We start from the raw sequence: 12868 nt of genomic DNA on the forward strand, positions 1-12868 counted from the left end.
TTAGTTATGAAAATTAATTAAATTAAATATTATTTTATAAATTAAAAATTTAGTAGTATTTAAAATAATTTATATTAATAATACATTTTTATAAAATAGTTTTTAAATTGGTATCTGAAATTAGTTAATATTATTAAGATTTGAACTACTATATATTTTTAATTATAAATTATTCTCTAATTAAATTAAATTATTTTATTATTATTGAATATAAAAAGTTGGTGGAATGTGTGAATGTCTAACTAATGGGAATAGACGGTCCCTTAATTAACTTAACTTTACTAGTGAAAAAGATCAATCAAACGAGTTGCCGTGTCAATTTGGTTGATGACAAGGGGATTCATTTTGCTTATAGACCATAAAAATATTATCAAAGTTTTGTGTGTAGTTTTAAGTCGTAAATTTGAAGTTTTTTAACTCTCATATTTCTAACTAACGTGGAAACACTGAATTTTCCCGTTTTTGACTAGTAAGACTGAACTTTGGCGTGAAAGTGCAAAGTGTTTACAAGGCATTGGAAGCAGAGTGGTGAGAATCAGAAGCGACTTCAGCTGCATGCTTTGTTGTTTTTTACACTTCTCTTTTGCTATTGAGTTGAATGAGAATGCCACGCTAGAATTGTATTCTTTGAATTGACCATTGTTGACAATTACACACACAAAAAAATGAGTTGAGGTTCTGAATTAAAGAAACAACCACACCCACACCCACCCTAATAACCCTTATTCCTCTCACCCTCTCAAATCAATGGCTACCTCAGCCATTTTTTGTGCTTTCTGTCTCCTTCTTTTCCATCTCCAAACCACAAGAGGGAATAACAACCAACAGCAACAGGCTATTTGTAAAAGCTTGAGATGCGGCAATTTAGACATTCAGTTTCCTTTCGGTCTGAAACACTCCGACCAAGATCCTCGCTGCAGGTATTTCCCAGTTCCAACTTTCCAACTTTCTTGCATCAATCGAACACAAACAGTTATAGAGCTCCCAGGTTTCGGGAACTTCGTCGTCAAAAACATCGATTACGACTCCCAAAGCATCAAAGTCAACGACCCCAATGGCTGCCTTCCAAAGCGGTTCTTACACCCCTGGAACCTTTCGGATTCACCTTTCACTTTGAACCCCTTGATTTATGGACCCTCTCCCTTTAACCTCACTTTCACGCGTTGCTCTTCCAACGTCACGGCCTCCCCTGGATTCCCGTTAAGGCCGGTTTCGTGCCTGAGCGACAACCCGAACTATTCGGTGATAGCTTCGTGGTCACGGCCCATTGAGTCGTCAACGGTCATGTCGGAACGGTGCCGAGTAATGGCTCATGCTCTTGTTCCTGTCCCGGTGTTGGACGTGTCCAAGTGGCCCTTCTGGTCCGATCTCAACACAAACCTTGAACTGGTGTGGACCGAACCCAGGTGCAGCCATTGTGCACTCACTGGTCAACTTTGTGGCTTCTCCAGTCAGAGTAATCGAAGTCTTCGAGTTGGGTGCTTTCCTAGGGACTCCGGCAAAGGTATGCTTGCGTGTGTTAGACTTTTCTTCTGGGCCTTTTCATTCATTACTTTGCTCTTCAAATTCTCATTTTTTGTGGCATTCGTTGATTCACAACAACATGCGCCCTTTGACGTTAACAGTTTAGTTGGTTGAGGTTGTTTGTCCAATTTCTAGTTTGGTGGGTAAACTCAAGCAACTCTTTGTCAACTTCAGGTTTAATGCCAACCTCAGAAATGATGGGTGTGCTAGAAGTTGAAAATATATGGATTTAAGTCTAGTTCAAATCTAGTTGATAGTAGATATAGGATTTCTAACCTATCCCGTCGAGTTACGTGATAAGGTATTTCGATAATGATCCGATAACAGGTAACATAATAAGTAGAACAAACTTTTGATAGGATAGATTTTAAATGATTTTGATACTATATTAAAAAATGAAATTTAAATTTAACACAACCTTATAAAATCGATTTTTGAGATGAAGTTTGCACTAATGAATAATGAAAATTTTCAATGATGTAAAAAATTCAAATAACGTGTTCTTACTTCAGATAACACAATTTCATTATTTAAAATGTTTTTCTAAAGAACAAGATTAAATTTTCACATCATGATGAACGCGGTTTGTTTTTAGTTTTTTAAACAAAACTATTTTATAAACAGAAGACGTGTCGGAAATAAATAAAAAAGCAGTGAGAGCGACTGAATTTAGTTTTTTCCCAAGTTTGAAACGACTGAATTTATTTTGTTGCCGAACTTTGAATAAAGAAATTTTTTAATGGAAGTGAGCGAACTAAAACCAGAATTAACAAGAACTAGCCAACTTGATGAAATTATAGGGTAATTTGACTTTGAATTGATGAAAATAATTTCCATAGAAAAAGAAATTAGGAGGCATGATTGATGGTAAATTGAAAATATGAGAAATAGGTAGGAAGAATTAGAGATGAGTCATCATGCATTGCAACTATCTTAGATTATAAACTAATATTAGTAAGTTGTCAACGTTCTGTTCGAGTGTGTTCTGCAAAGGAGGAGCTGTGATGAGTTTGGATGCAAGCCTCAACAAACTTATGAATTGACATCTAAAATTAAAAATAAAATCCTGTGAAAGTTATATATACATATTTATTTATTTGAAGTTAGTCTTTGCTTTTTTTTTTGGTGGATATTATTATTATTTGTTAAGTTATCATGAAAACTTATTTGAAGAGTTATTAAACTATAGTATTAGTCAACAATAGAATATCATCATTTGTTTATTTATTAAAATTATTATATTCATTCATTCATATTGTCTCTTTTTATTTAATAATTTTTTAAAATGAGAATAAAAGTTACAAAATTGCATTCTAATTCTTGAGATGATAATAATTCAAAAAATTAAAATATGAAAACTGAAACTACTGGACATAATATATTTTGTACGTAGGACCTAACTATAAATGATGTTTGTTTTTTCCCTATAAGATTCAAATCATAATGTGTTTTGTATTAGTTATTTTTAGATTAAATTTAAAATTAGTGAGGTTGTATTGAATTTTTTTTCAGCAAGGAGAGGTTGTATTGATATATATTTAGAAGAGAGATGAATATCATTTTTAAAAATACCATAAATTTAGAATAAATTTATTGTTATTAACTGAGTTAGTCACTTTGCTATTATTTATGAATTAGATTTGTAAATAAAATTTAGAACTACCCCTTTTCAAGTCAATATTAAATAATTAAATATGTCTTTATTATTAGTTTAAGTAAATCAATTAGTATAAAAAATATTTCATTAGTCACTTCTAATCCAGGTAAAAAATTAGAATATAAATGAAAATTATAAAAATGTGAGTCTCACAATACTTTGTATCTTGTATTAGAATAAAACTTATAAAAAAAAAGAGTCTTGAAAATAATATAATACCGTAAAACCAACTTGAAATAAGACAAAAATTTATGAAATTTTGTTATTAAATCATATATAATCATATAAAAAACAATTTTATTAAAAGATGTTAATATGATTTGAGTGTTGAGAACTTTATAGAATGTGTTTGAAGTAGCAATTTCAAAGAGGTGTTATACAAGATAGTGTGAAGAATATGATTGGTAATGATAAATTCACAACTCTTATTTTTTAATCACATTACTACTTTAAATACTATTATTTTATTTATTTTTTTATATAATTTAATTATAAATTTATCATTTATTATATATATTTATTTTTAAATCTATCATATATTAAGAGTAGTCAAAGTATCATTTTCTACTTAGATAACGACTCTAATTTTTTATACAACTTCCAATACTATTATTTTAATATCTTTATTATTTTAATATTGATTAGGATCCTTCACGATGATGAAGTTATGAGAAAAAGCATGGTAGTGAAGTGTTGAGTCTCTTTGTGTCTGCAGTGAATATATGAATGAATACTGAGAGGTATTGGTTTACATGACAAACACAGGTCTTTCGAGGAGTGCGAAGTATGGGTTAGCCATTGGAGTGGGAATACCAGGTCTGTTATGCTTCATCGGAATTTCTTGCTTTGTGTGCGGCAAGGTTAGGATGCTGAGCCACCGTCGCCGTCGCTCACATCTTCCCATCACCATTTCCCTAGAACCCGTTCCTTTTGTAGCGGGTCTTGACGGCGCCACAATTGAAAAGTATCCGAAAACTCTGATCGGAGAGAGTGGTCGGTTATTGAAGGCGAACGACAACACCTGCGCAATTTGCCTCTCTGAATATCAACCCAAAGAGACGCTAAGGAGCATTCCGGAATGTGACCATTATTTTCACGCAGATTGCATAGACGAGTGGCTGAAGTTGAACGCCACCTGCCCCCTCTGCAGGAATTCCCCCGACACTTCTACACCTTCTTCTTCTTTCTCTCCCACTTCCTCCTCGTTCTCCTCTCCACACTAGCTATATATATACCCTTTGCTTCTCAATAATACATTTTCTCAACATTTTTTTCACTGAGTATTATTCAAGCTCTTTTTACTATTCTTTAACCGCATGTCATTTTTTTATAACATTTTAATTGAAGATTTGGTCATCTTATTAGGAACGAAAGGGGCCATCAAAATATACTTTTACTTATGCACGTCATAGATTTAGAAATAAATATAAAATTAAAATTAAATAATATAAAAAATATTAAAATATTATAAATATGATGTAAATTGTATGAAAAATGTGGATTATGAATATATTATAAAAACCAAATATCTCAACAATAAAAAACAATGCATAATCCAAAAGATAAAATATTGAATTGTCCGTTCAAGTAGCTACGGATTAATATAACCACCAACGTAGTATAATGTGTCTGTCTATATAATTAAGGTAGTTAATAAGTTTCTCAATATATTTATTTTGGTATTCTATACAATTTTAACAACATCGGGGGTGTAGCTCATATGGTAGAGCGCTCGCTTCGCATGCGAGAGGCACGGGGTTCGATTCCCCGCACCTCCATTTTATAAAAACTCATAGAATTAATTCTTTTTGAAAATAAAAATAAATCAATTAATAAGATCGGGAATGTAACTTATATATTAACATCGGGGATGTAGCTCATATGGTAGAGCGCTCGCTTTGCATGCGAGAGGCACGGGGTTCGATTCTCCACATCTCCATTATATATATTTTTATTTATAAACCAATCCACACCATTAATTTCTTATATTTTTACAAATCCCGAGGCAAATCAACGGCCAAATTCTATAAAGTTAACCGGTAGTTGTTCACAGTGGCCCCTACAAGTCTGGATTTGGATTCACCTCTTTCTCCTAACCACCGCTCATTCCTAATCTCCTTTCCCTCTCCCCCCAAACAAACAGTGTAATAGCCATTCCCCGACGCCACTGGTACAATTTCACTGCTTCGCACGCTTTCTCCCGTTTCTGCTATGACGCTAAACCTTTGCACTCCATGCTTCTCTCGCCTACTCCACCACCCTTTTTCTTCTCTCCCCAAACTCTCCGAAACCTGTGTCAACCACGCCGCCAACACCACCTCTCCTTTTCCCTCTCTATTTTTCACCACTCCCTCTCTTTCCAACCTTTCGCCATTCCTAAATTCCAAAGCCTCCGTCAGCGAGAGCCACAATGAAACCTCCGACGATACCGCTAACATACTCGACCAACAGCTCCTCCTCCAAGTCGCTGCCAACGCCAAAGACGCCGATGAGGCCTTGCAGATTATCGCCGACAACTCCTCCCGGAACGACGGCGTCGTTTCCACCTCCGACTGCTGCTCCGTTATCTCCGCTGCGCTTAACCGCAACAATCCTGAACTCGCTCTCTCCATCTTCTACGCCATGCGCGCCAGTTTTCATCCAGGTTATTTCTCTCTTCAGCTAGCTCACGTTGTGTTAAACATCATTACGATTTGATGACGCTGTGTTTGTGTGGTGTGAGTAGTTGACGAGAGTGGTTCTTTGGCTGCGAGATGGAAGTGGTCGCGGCCAAATGCAAATGTTTATGCTCTGTTGATTCAGGGTTTAGCGGCTGTGTTAAGGGTTTCTGACGCTCTTAGAGTGATTAAGTATATTTGTGAGGTTGGCGTTTCCCCTGGCGAGGAGGTACCGTTCGAATTAATGACATTGCATTGAATTGGATCATTATGTGTATATGTTGTGGTGGATTTGACTTTTAGATATTTCGTGGTCAATGGTGTTACTAAGATTAGACTTGTTTCTGACCCCAATGTTAACGGTCTTGATTGTTGCAGGTACGTTTTGGGAAGATAGTGAAATGTCCTAGTTGTCAGATTGCTGTTGGTGTTGCACAGCCACAACAAGGTATTCAGGTATTCCTCCCTTGCCTGTGCCGAACTTTAATTCTATTATTATTACTTTTATTATTATGTACTCTGTTTCTCCTTCTCCGTGGACATCTTTTAAACCGTGAGTCATTGGGAGATGAGTGTAAGCTTATCCTTCATCGATATCAATTTAGTGCGCAGTTTACTGTGTATATTTCCCTCTTGCATTTGACCTTATTCCCCTTGGGCATTATTGATCAAATAATAACTCAAATACATCATTGCCAAACTTCTAAAGAAGATATATTAATGTTGAATTTTGTTGATTGGAGGTTGATTTTGAAAAAAAGAAGTCTCAAGCTCTTTGGGCTCTAGCTTTATTCCACCACTAACTCTTTCATTCTGCTTCAATGTTTCTTGGTGTAAATTTTGACACGACTATTTCTGATTTTTTTTTGTCTTATGCACAATTCCTTGATGGATTGTTGTCAATGAGGGTTAATCTTCTGGCGTGTACAGAACTAGAAATGACTTTTTGTTTTTGTTGAGTGTTGGAAGTAATTTCCTGCTATTGTCCATTGTTGAGATTCATGAAGCTATTCTTTTTATTGGTTATCTTTGACACCTATTTCTGAATGAAACTCTGGATAGGTCTCTCATCTCATGATGATCTCAGACGTATTTACCCTTGTGAATTATTTGTGATTATTTGATAGTTAAACATTTCTACTGCAGATAGTATCTTGTTCCAAGTGTCGCTACCAATACGAACTTGTTTCAGGTGACATAGTCAGCATTGAATCAGAAGAAATCAGGTTGGTTAGTCATATCAGTCTATTCTTTTCTTAGATCTGTTCACTTAACATAAAAAAACATTTTTAATGTTTGATTTTTAAATTTCCACTAATCAATAGATTTTATGTTTTCCATGGAAAGCACCATACATAAGTTGTTCCAGTGTTTGCTCTCCCCTCCCCCACTTTATTTTTTTGTAACTTGTAACCAATGCTTGTCTTTTTGTTGATACATAAAAAATGTGTATGGTGTTGATCATCGAGTATTTACTTTTTCTAAGGATCTCCTCCTGCCGAACGCAGCATGGACATAACAGCGTGGGAAAGGGGGTTAAGATACATTAAACTGAGGAAGCAAAGCATTCCCTCTGCTGTTCATTCTATTGTGGTATGCTCTCTCCACTCACCTTCAACATCTGATTGTTAGGTTGTCTTCTGAAAATAGTTGTTGTTGAGAATCTTTATATAAATTGTATTGAAATTGGTTAGTTAGCTGCTAGTGAAACGAGGAATACCTTTTGATGCATTAACCTTTTTAGATATCTACTTTTTTATTTCTACAAATACATGCCCATCCTTATATAGCTCTACTACAAGTAGAAAATTTCGCTGCAAAATGAAAATACATATTTGTGACCTTCCAAACTAAACTTTTATAATCCAAAGTTTAGTCCTACCTACTAAATGCTGGAAGTAGTTCTGCTGTGATATCTCCCTAGCCAGGACCTCAATGGAGGTGACTTCAATGGGTAAAGGTATCATTACCTGCTTTAACTCATTTCATCCATTTTTTGTGTTCATATAGTTTATATGATGTTGTAAGCCTGTTGTCAATTTCTTTTTTTCTATTGTGAGATTTGATTACCAGTTCCGGTCTTGATTGATTGTTTCAGCTTGTTGATTTGTTCTACAAGTGAATACCTTTTAGCAGTTTATGTTTTATTATAGATTTTGAGAGTTCGTTTCTAAGTTTTTTCTTTTCTTTTTGATTTTAATTTGTTACTGAAATCACCTCATGTCAATTACTGGTATCCTTACCTAATGCTTCATCTTTTGAAGTCTCACATCTATAACCTCTTAACATCTATCCTTTTTTTCTCTTTCTGTTTAGGTGCAGACCCCGTCTGGTATGGCTCGCACTCATAGATTTGCAACTGAAACAGTTGATCTGCCAGCACAAGAAGGAGAAAGGGTAACTATTGCTGTGGCAGCTCCATCAAACGTATATAGAAAGGTAGGCCCTTTTAAATTCAGTCCAAGGAATCCTGATTTCTATCCCGGTGAAGCTATGTGCATAACAAACCACAAAGATGGGCGGGAGTCACTACTGTTAAGAGCCCCAAGAAAAGAGGAAAATTCATCATTGCTGAAACCCTCCTTCCTTTTTCCACTTATCGCTTTGTTGGCCACTGGGGATGCCGCCTCTGGACTTGTTGACCCTGGCCTTCCCCAGTTACTATCAGTTGTTGCAGTTTCAACCCTTGTTGTTGGGTCTACGTTGAACACTGTTGTTCTTCCCCAGTTTAATCAGGTACTGGATTCATCATTTTTTTCTCGTTGAGGGAGGCTCATATATTTCTTTCACCCAATCAATTTTAATTCTCAACAATATCAATTTTCTGCTGGTGATACCATATAATTTTGTTTCTTCCATAAAAAAACCAACTCCAAAGAGATAGTTGTTTTTCAGTTGCTACTATACTACCTGTGATTTGAATTTCCTCATGGCCAAAAAAAATGAAACTCCTGTTTACAATGATGAAGAGTTTGTAATTTGTTTTATTACTGCACATCCTTTTTTAAATTGAATGCAAGAAATAGGAAAATGTTTTAGATTCTTTAAAATTATAATTCCTTTCCTACCCTATTATGACCAGCTGGCCCCTGTATTCATTGCTCACAATAAATCAATTATGAACGATATAATAAGTAATCTGGTTTTATTCATGGTTTCAGCTTCCACAGAAGTCAGTAGATGCAGTTGCGATCAAACAACGACTTCTATCTCAATATGATGTTCTTCTGTCTCGCATCAATGACCTCAAAGAAGCTGCTGAAAAAGAGGTTTGCTACTTGCATTATTTGTGATTAGCAGGGATGATATCAACCTTATTTATTTTGAAGAGCAAAGGAATTCCAGCACTTCTAATCACAACAATCTTTTGGATGTCAAGTTCACCATTCAAAGGAGGGATAGCTGCAATTTACTTTGCCTCAAACATGAGCTTTCGTACTAGCAAAGTCCCCTTTGGGTTGATTTTTCGTTTAATAAATGTTGCATGTTTAAAACGAAAGTTGAAAACTTTTACAGAATATTGTCCTTTAACTGACAACTAAAATACATTAATAAAAGATAATATTGATATCTGATCCACCTGGAACCATCCTGCATTTTCACACAAGTATAGCTCTATATACTTTCCATAATAAGAAGAAAGAAAGGAAAGGAAAACTTGGAACCATCCTGCATTTTCACATAAATATAGCTCTATATACTTTCTATAATAAGAAAGAAGGGAAAGCCAGTGTGATATCTAATTCTGATTGCCATGAATGTCTTGTGCAAAATGCTACTTCGTGGAAAAGTCAGCCTGACTGAAAATAATGCAAGACAATTTGATAATTGATTGGAGCATTTAGATTGTATACTACTAACTTAATTATTAGTTACTTACAGATGTTAGTACATTCTGAAATTTATCTATGCAAAGTTCATTTATTGTATTTTACATCTAATATCCCAGAATGAGTAAGATAATAGATTATTTTCTCTCCTTCCTTGAAAATGTACCTGTAGCTTGAGTTATATGAATTTGATTTATACTTTTGTAGGTTTGGATGCTAGCTCGAATGTGCCAACTTGAGAACAAAATTTCAGCTGTTGGAGAACCTGCTTATCGGTAAATTGCTATAGCATCACACCTCTCTAATTATAGAAATACTTGTTTACCCCCCATGATCGAATTTGTTAATGTCTCGAGATTAGTTTTGGGTCTTTACCTTTTTCTTCTAGTCTATAGTTGCCATTTATCATTTTGTTTATTATGTCCAGGACTCGGAGAAGTAAAGTCAAGAGGGTGCGAGAGAGCCTGCAAAACTCCCTTAGAGGACGGATTGAACTGATTGACAGCTATGCTAGGGTATGTTTTCTTTAAAAGTGTGATAATATCTGCTCTCCTGAGAATTACAAAAGAACAAGTTCTTGTTGTTGCTTTCGTAATACTGAACGCAATAAATGTATATAATACTGTGATACTCTTTGGTCAGATTTCCTCAATGATTGAAATCGAAGTGGAGATGGAGACTGATGTTCTTGCTGCTGAAACTGCTAGTAACATAGTAAAACCACTTAAACATATGTTCTTTTGGATGATGACATCTTGATATAAAATGTTTTTATACTTAGGCGAGGGTCCATGCATTGCAGGACAGTATCTCAGAACAGATAGAGCAAATCATGGAGCTTGAAAATTTGGAGGAGGTTTGTTTTTTATTCCTCCCAGAATCATCGTCAACTTCTTAGACTAGGAAGTAGAAAGCCTTGCAGTGATATAATTTCTATCGTAGATTTTTCTTTCTTTTAAATATCTAGCGCGGTCATTCTCCCTCGTTCCTGTGATTTGGGATTAAAGGCCTCAGACGTGTTGACCTGTATGGTAGATGAAAAATGTCATATATCTGTTGTGCCGATCTAATGAAAACTTAAAACGGGGTTGGTCCTAATCAGGACATCTAATGTGATAGAAACAATTTGGTCCTTTTAGCATTGGTGGTCTTGGCTTTGTTTTTGTAACTGTGTTCTCATTTTACTTTTTTTGCACGCAGGGATGGAAAATCCAAGCAGAAGCCAATGATGAGGCTGAAAGACTTCTTAGTTCCCAGCCCATGCCTCTGGACGAAGTTTGACGCTCTATGGACGCATCTGATTTGTGTGCTCATGTCTAGCTTCAACACCCAGCTCAATGATCTTTTCTTGATTGAGCAAAAGAGCAACATCCACTCACCAGTGTCTTTCAGCAGACAAGTATTGAAATTTTGTATCTTATAACATCACCGGAAGAATTGCATTGTATATGGGAATCTCCTGGCATCTAATGCAAATATTTGCTGCAATTGAAAGCCGCTCTCAACAGTTCTCGAAGTCAAAGGAGATGACTGCCCAACGTAGTGTAAATTCTTTGTATTGTGGTTATATTTTAAGGAACGTGTATATCTTGTGAAAACATTATCATTTGATTTTTCTTAATCGATCCCAGATCAGGATTGGAGGGCCAACACTTCTAACTGGGTGTTGTCCATAATCTCCGGATTTATGTTGTCTTTTAAAATCTTTTTTATTTCACATAAGTGAAATTTGATTTTGATTGACAAAGGAGGGGTTTTATTTCTTTTAATTTAAGGATTCTGATGGTTAACTTTTAATTCTTATACTAAAATAAATGAAGAACGAGGACGTAAGATTAAATTTTTGGAGTAACATGACCTTTCATTAAAAATTATCGTATTTTATTGACATTATGTTGCTTTAAGTTTTCTATTTAATAAATAGGGAAAATCAAATAGTAAAGATGTTGTTAGTATATGTTTTGGTACGAAGATGCATGATTTTTTATTTTTTTTGTAGATGATCATTGTGGAAAAAAGGAGGAAATAATTTAAAAGTAAAGTTGATAATAAAGTAACATTATTATATTATGTTGTCACGTAAAAAAACATATTATAATCAAATATGGTAGTTGCAGTTGCTATATCTTATCCCATGGTATCTTGAAGACCAAACAGATACTGAGAGTTTTCCTATAAATACTTATGAGGTAGTAAAATAAAATTAGTTTTCTTACAAATTAAAACTAGTCTTAAAAATTTTATTATTTTAACTCGTACATTTATTTATAAAAAAAATATTTCCTTTTTTTCTTACTTTCTTTTTTCTTTGGGTAGTTATGAAAAAAAGTGGTCCAAATAAATCATGAGCCTGAAACTCCGACCCATCACAAAACAGCAGAACAATGTCTAAATCAAGAAATATATAAACATTTTTTTAGGAAACAAATATAAAGGATCCTCTGCTGCATGCATCCTTTTAGGAAGATTTGATAAGGGGATAGCAAATTAGTTTTGAAATTTATAAAAATTCAATGAGTTGCCCATCTTGGAAATTTTATATAGTACATGTAAAAAAATGGGGTCTTTTCTTTCTTCAGTAAAATATAATAAAAGACAAAACAAAATGGTGAGCGGAATAACGACTTTTACATAATGAAGTGGAATTATGATTTTTTTTTATAATAAAATCATCTTATTGAAGATGAATTGCTATTTTTTTTTTCAAAATCATCCAAATAAATGTTAGGGAAAATCATAATTAATTTTGTGTATATACAAAATAGGTACTTGCGGAAGCTATAAGCAAATCAAATAAAAGAACAAAATAGAATAATGATATCAAGAATTTTTAATGTAAGAAAACTTTCTCAATTTGAAAAGTAAAACTCAGGGGAACTAGTCGAGTAAATGTTTTTCACTATGAGAGTAGGATTACAATAGTAGTTTCTCTTACTATGATTTATAATCTCACACTGTGGTGGATATCTATTTTCTCATTTCTCTCTATGTTGTTCTTATCCTTTGTCTGTCTTACTCTTTCCCACAAGTTCTTTTTGTATAAAGAATGAGAGAAAAACTTGTTAATAAAGAGATAATGGATAATTAATGTTTATCATATTTTCAAGATACCTTGAAAATACTATCTTCAACTTTCAAGGTTGGATTTCATAATCTTCCATAGAGATATAATTTCAATACTACAATAATTATCATTGAAT

At 34.2% G+C, this 12868-nt stretch overlaps 2 protein-coding genes and 1 non-coding gene across 3 annotated transcripts; all 3 read left to right on the plus strand.

Annotated features, from left to right (window-relative positions):
- The first annotated feature begins 379 nt into the window (after positions 1–379).
- On the plus strand, positions 380–4457 carry LOC137812728 (RING-H2 finger protein ATL20-like). The gene is made up of 2 exons (XM_068614903.1): positions 380–1504; positions 3947–4457. Exons 1-2 carry the CDS (start codon positions 748–750, stop codon positions 4402–4404), a joined length of 1215 nt encoding a protein of 404 aa, XP_068471004.1. The 5' UTR covers positions 380–747; the 3' UTR covers positions 4405–4457.
- A 429-nt stretch (positions 4458–4886) lies between these two features.
- On the plus strand, positions 4887–4959 carry TRNAA-CGC (transfer RNA alanine (anticodon CGC)). Its single transcript has one exon. It is a non-coding gene; the product is annotated as a tRNA-Ala (tRNA).
- A 281-nt stretch (positions 4960–5240) lies between these two features.
- On the plus strand, positions 5241–11415 carry LOC137812729 (uncharacterized). Its single transcript, XM_068614904.1, has 12 exons — positions 5241–5825; positions 5907–6067; positions 6217–6294; positions 6985–7064; positions 7347–7431; positions 8155–8574; positions 9000–9107; positions 9876–9943; positions 10096–10183; positions 10311–10382; positions 10471–10524; positions 10869–11415. Exons 1-12 carry the CDS (start codon positions 5393–5395, stop codon positions 10947–10949), a joined length of 1728 nt encoding a protein of 575 aa, XP_068471005.1. The 5' UTR covers positions 5241–5392; the 3' UTR covers positions 10950–11415.
- The last annotated feature ends 1453 nt before the right edge of the window (positions 11416–12868 follow it).

Source organism: Phaseolus vulgaris, chromosome 2 (assembly GCF_000499845.2).
Source record: "Phaseolus vulgaris cultivar G19833 chromosome 2, P. vulgaris v2.0, whole genome shotgun sequence".
NCBI lineage: Eukaryota > Viridiplantae > Streptophyta > Magnoliopsida > Fabales > Fabaceae > Phaseolus > Phaseolus vulgaris.

Coding starts and splice junctions, on each gene's coding strand:
- LOC137812728 (XM_068614903.1), top strand. CDS start 748: ATGGCTACCTCAGCCATTTTTTGTGCTTTCTGTCTCCTTCTTTTCCAT. Junction 1,505..3,946: donor TCCTAGGGACTCCGGCAAAG/GTATGCTTGCGT, acceptor TGACAAACACAG/GTCTTTCGAGGAGTGCGAAG.
- LOC137812729 (XM_068614904.1), top strand. CDS start 5,393: ATGACGCTAAACCTTTGCACTCCATGCTTCTCTCGCCTACTCCACCAC. Junction 7,065..7,346: donor ATTGAATCAGAAGAAATCAG/GTTGGTTAGTCA, acceptor TGCCGAACGCAG/CATGGACATAACAGCGTGGG. Junction 7,432..8,154: donor CTGCTGTTCATTCTATTGTG/GTATGCTCTCTC, acceptor CTTTCTGTTTAG/GTGCAGACCCCGTCTGGTAT.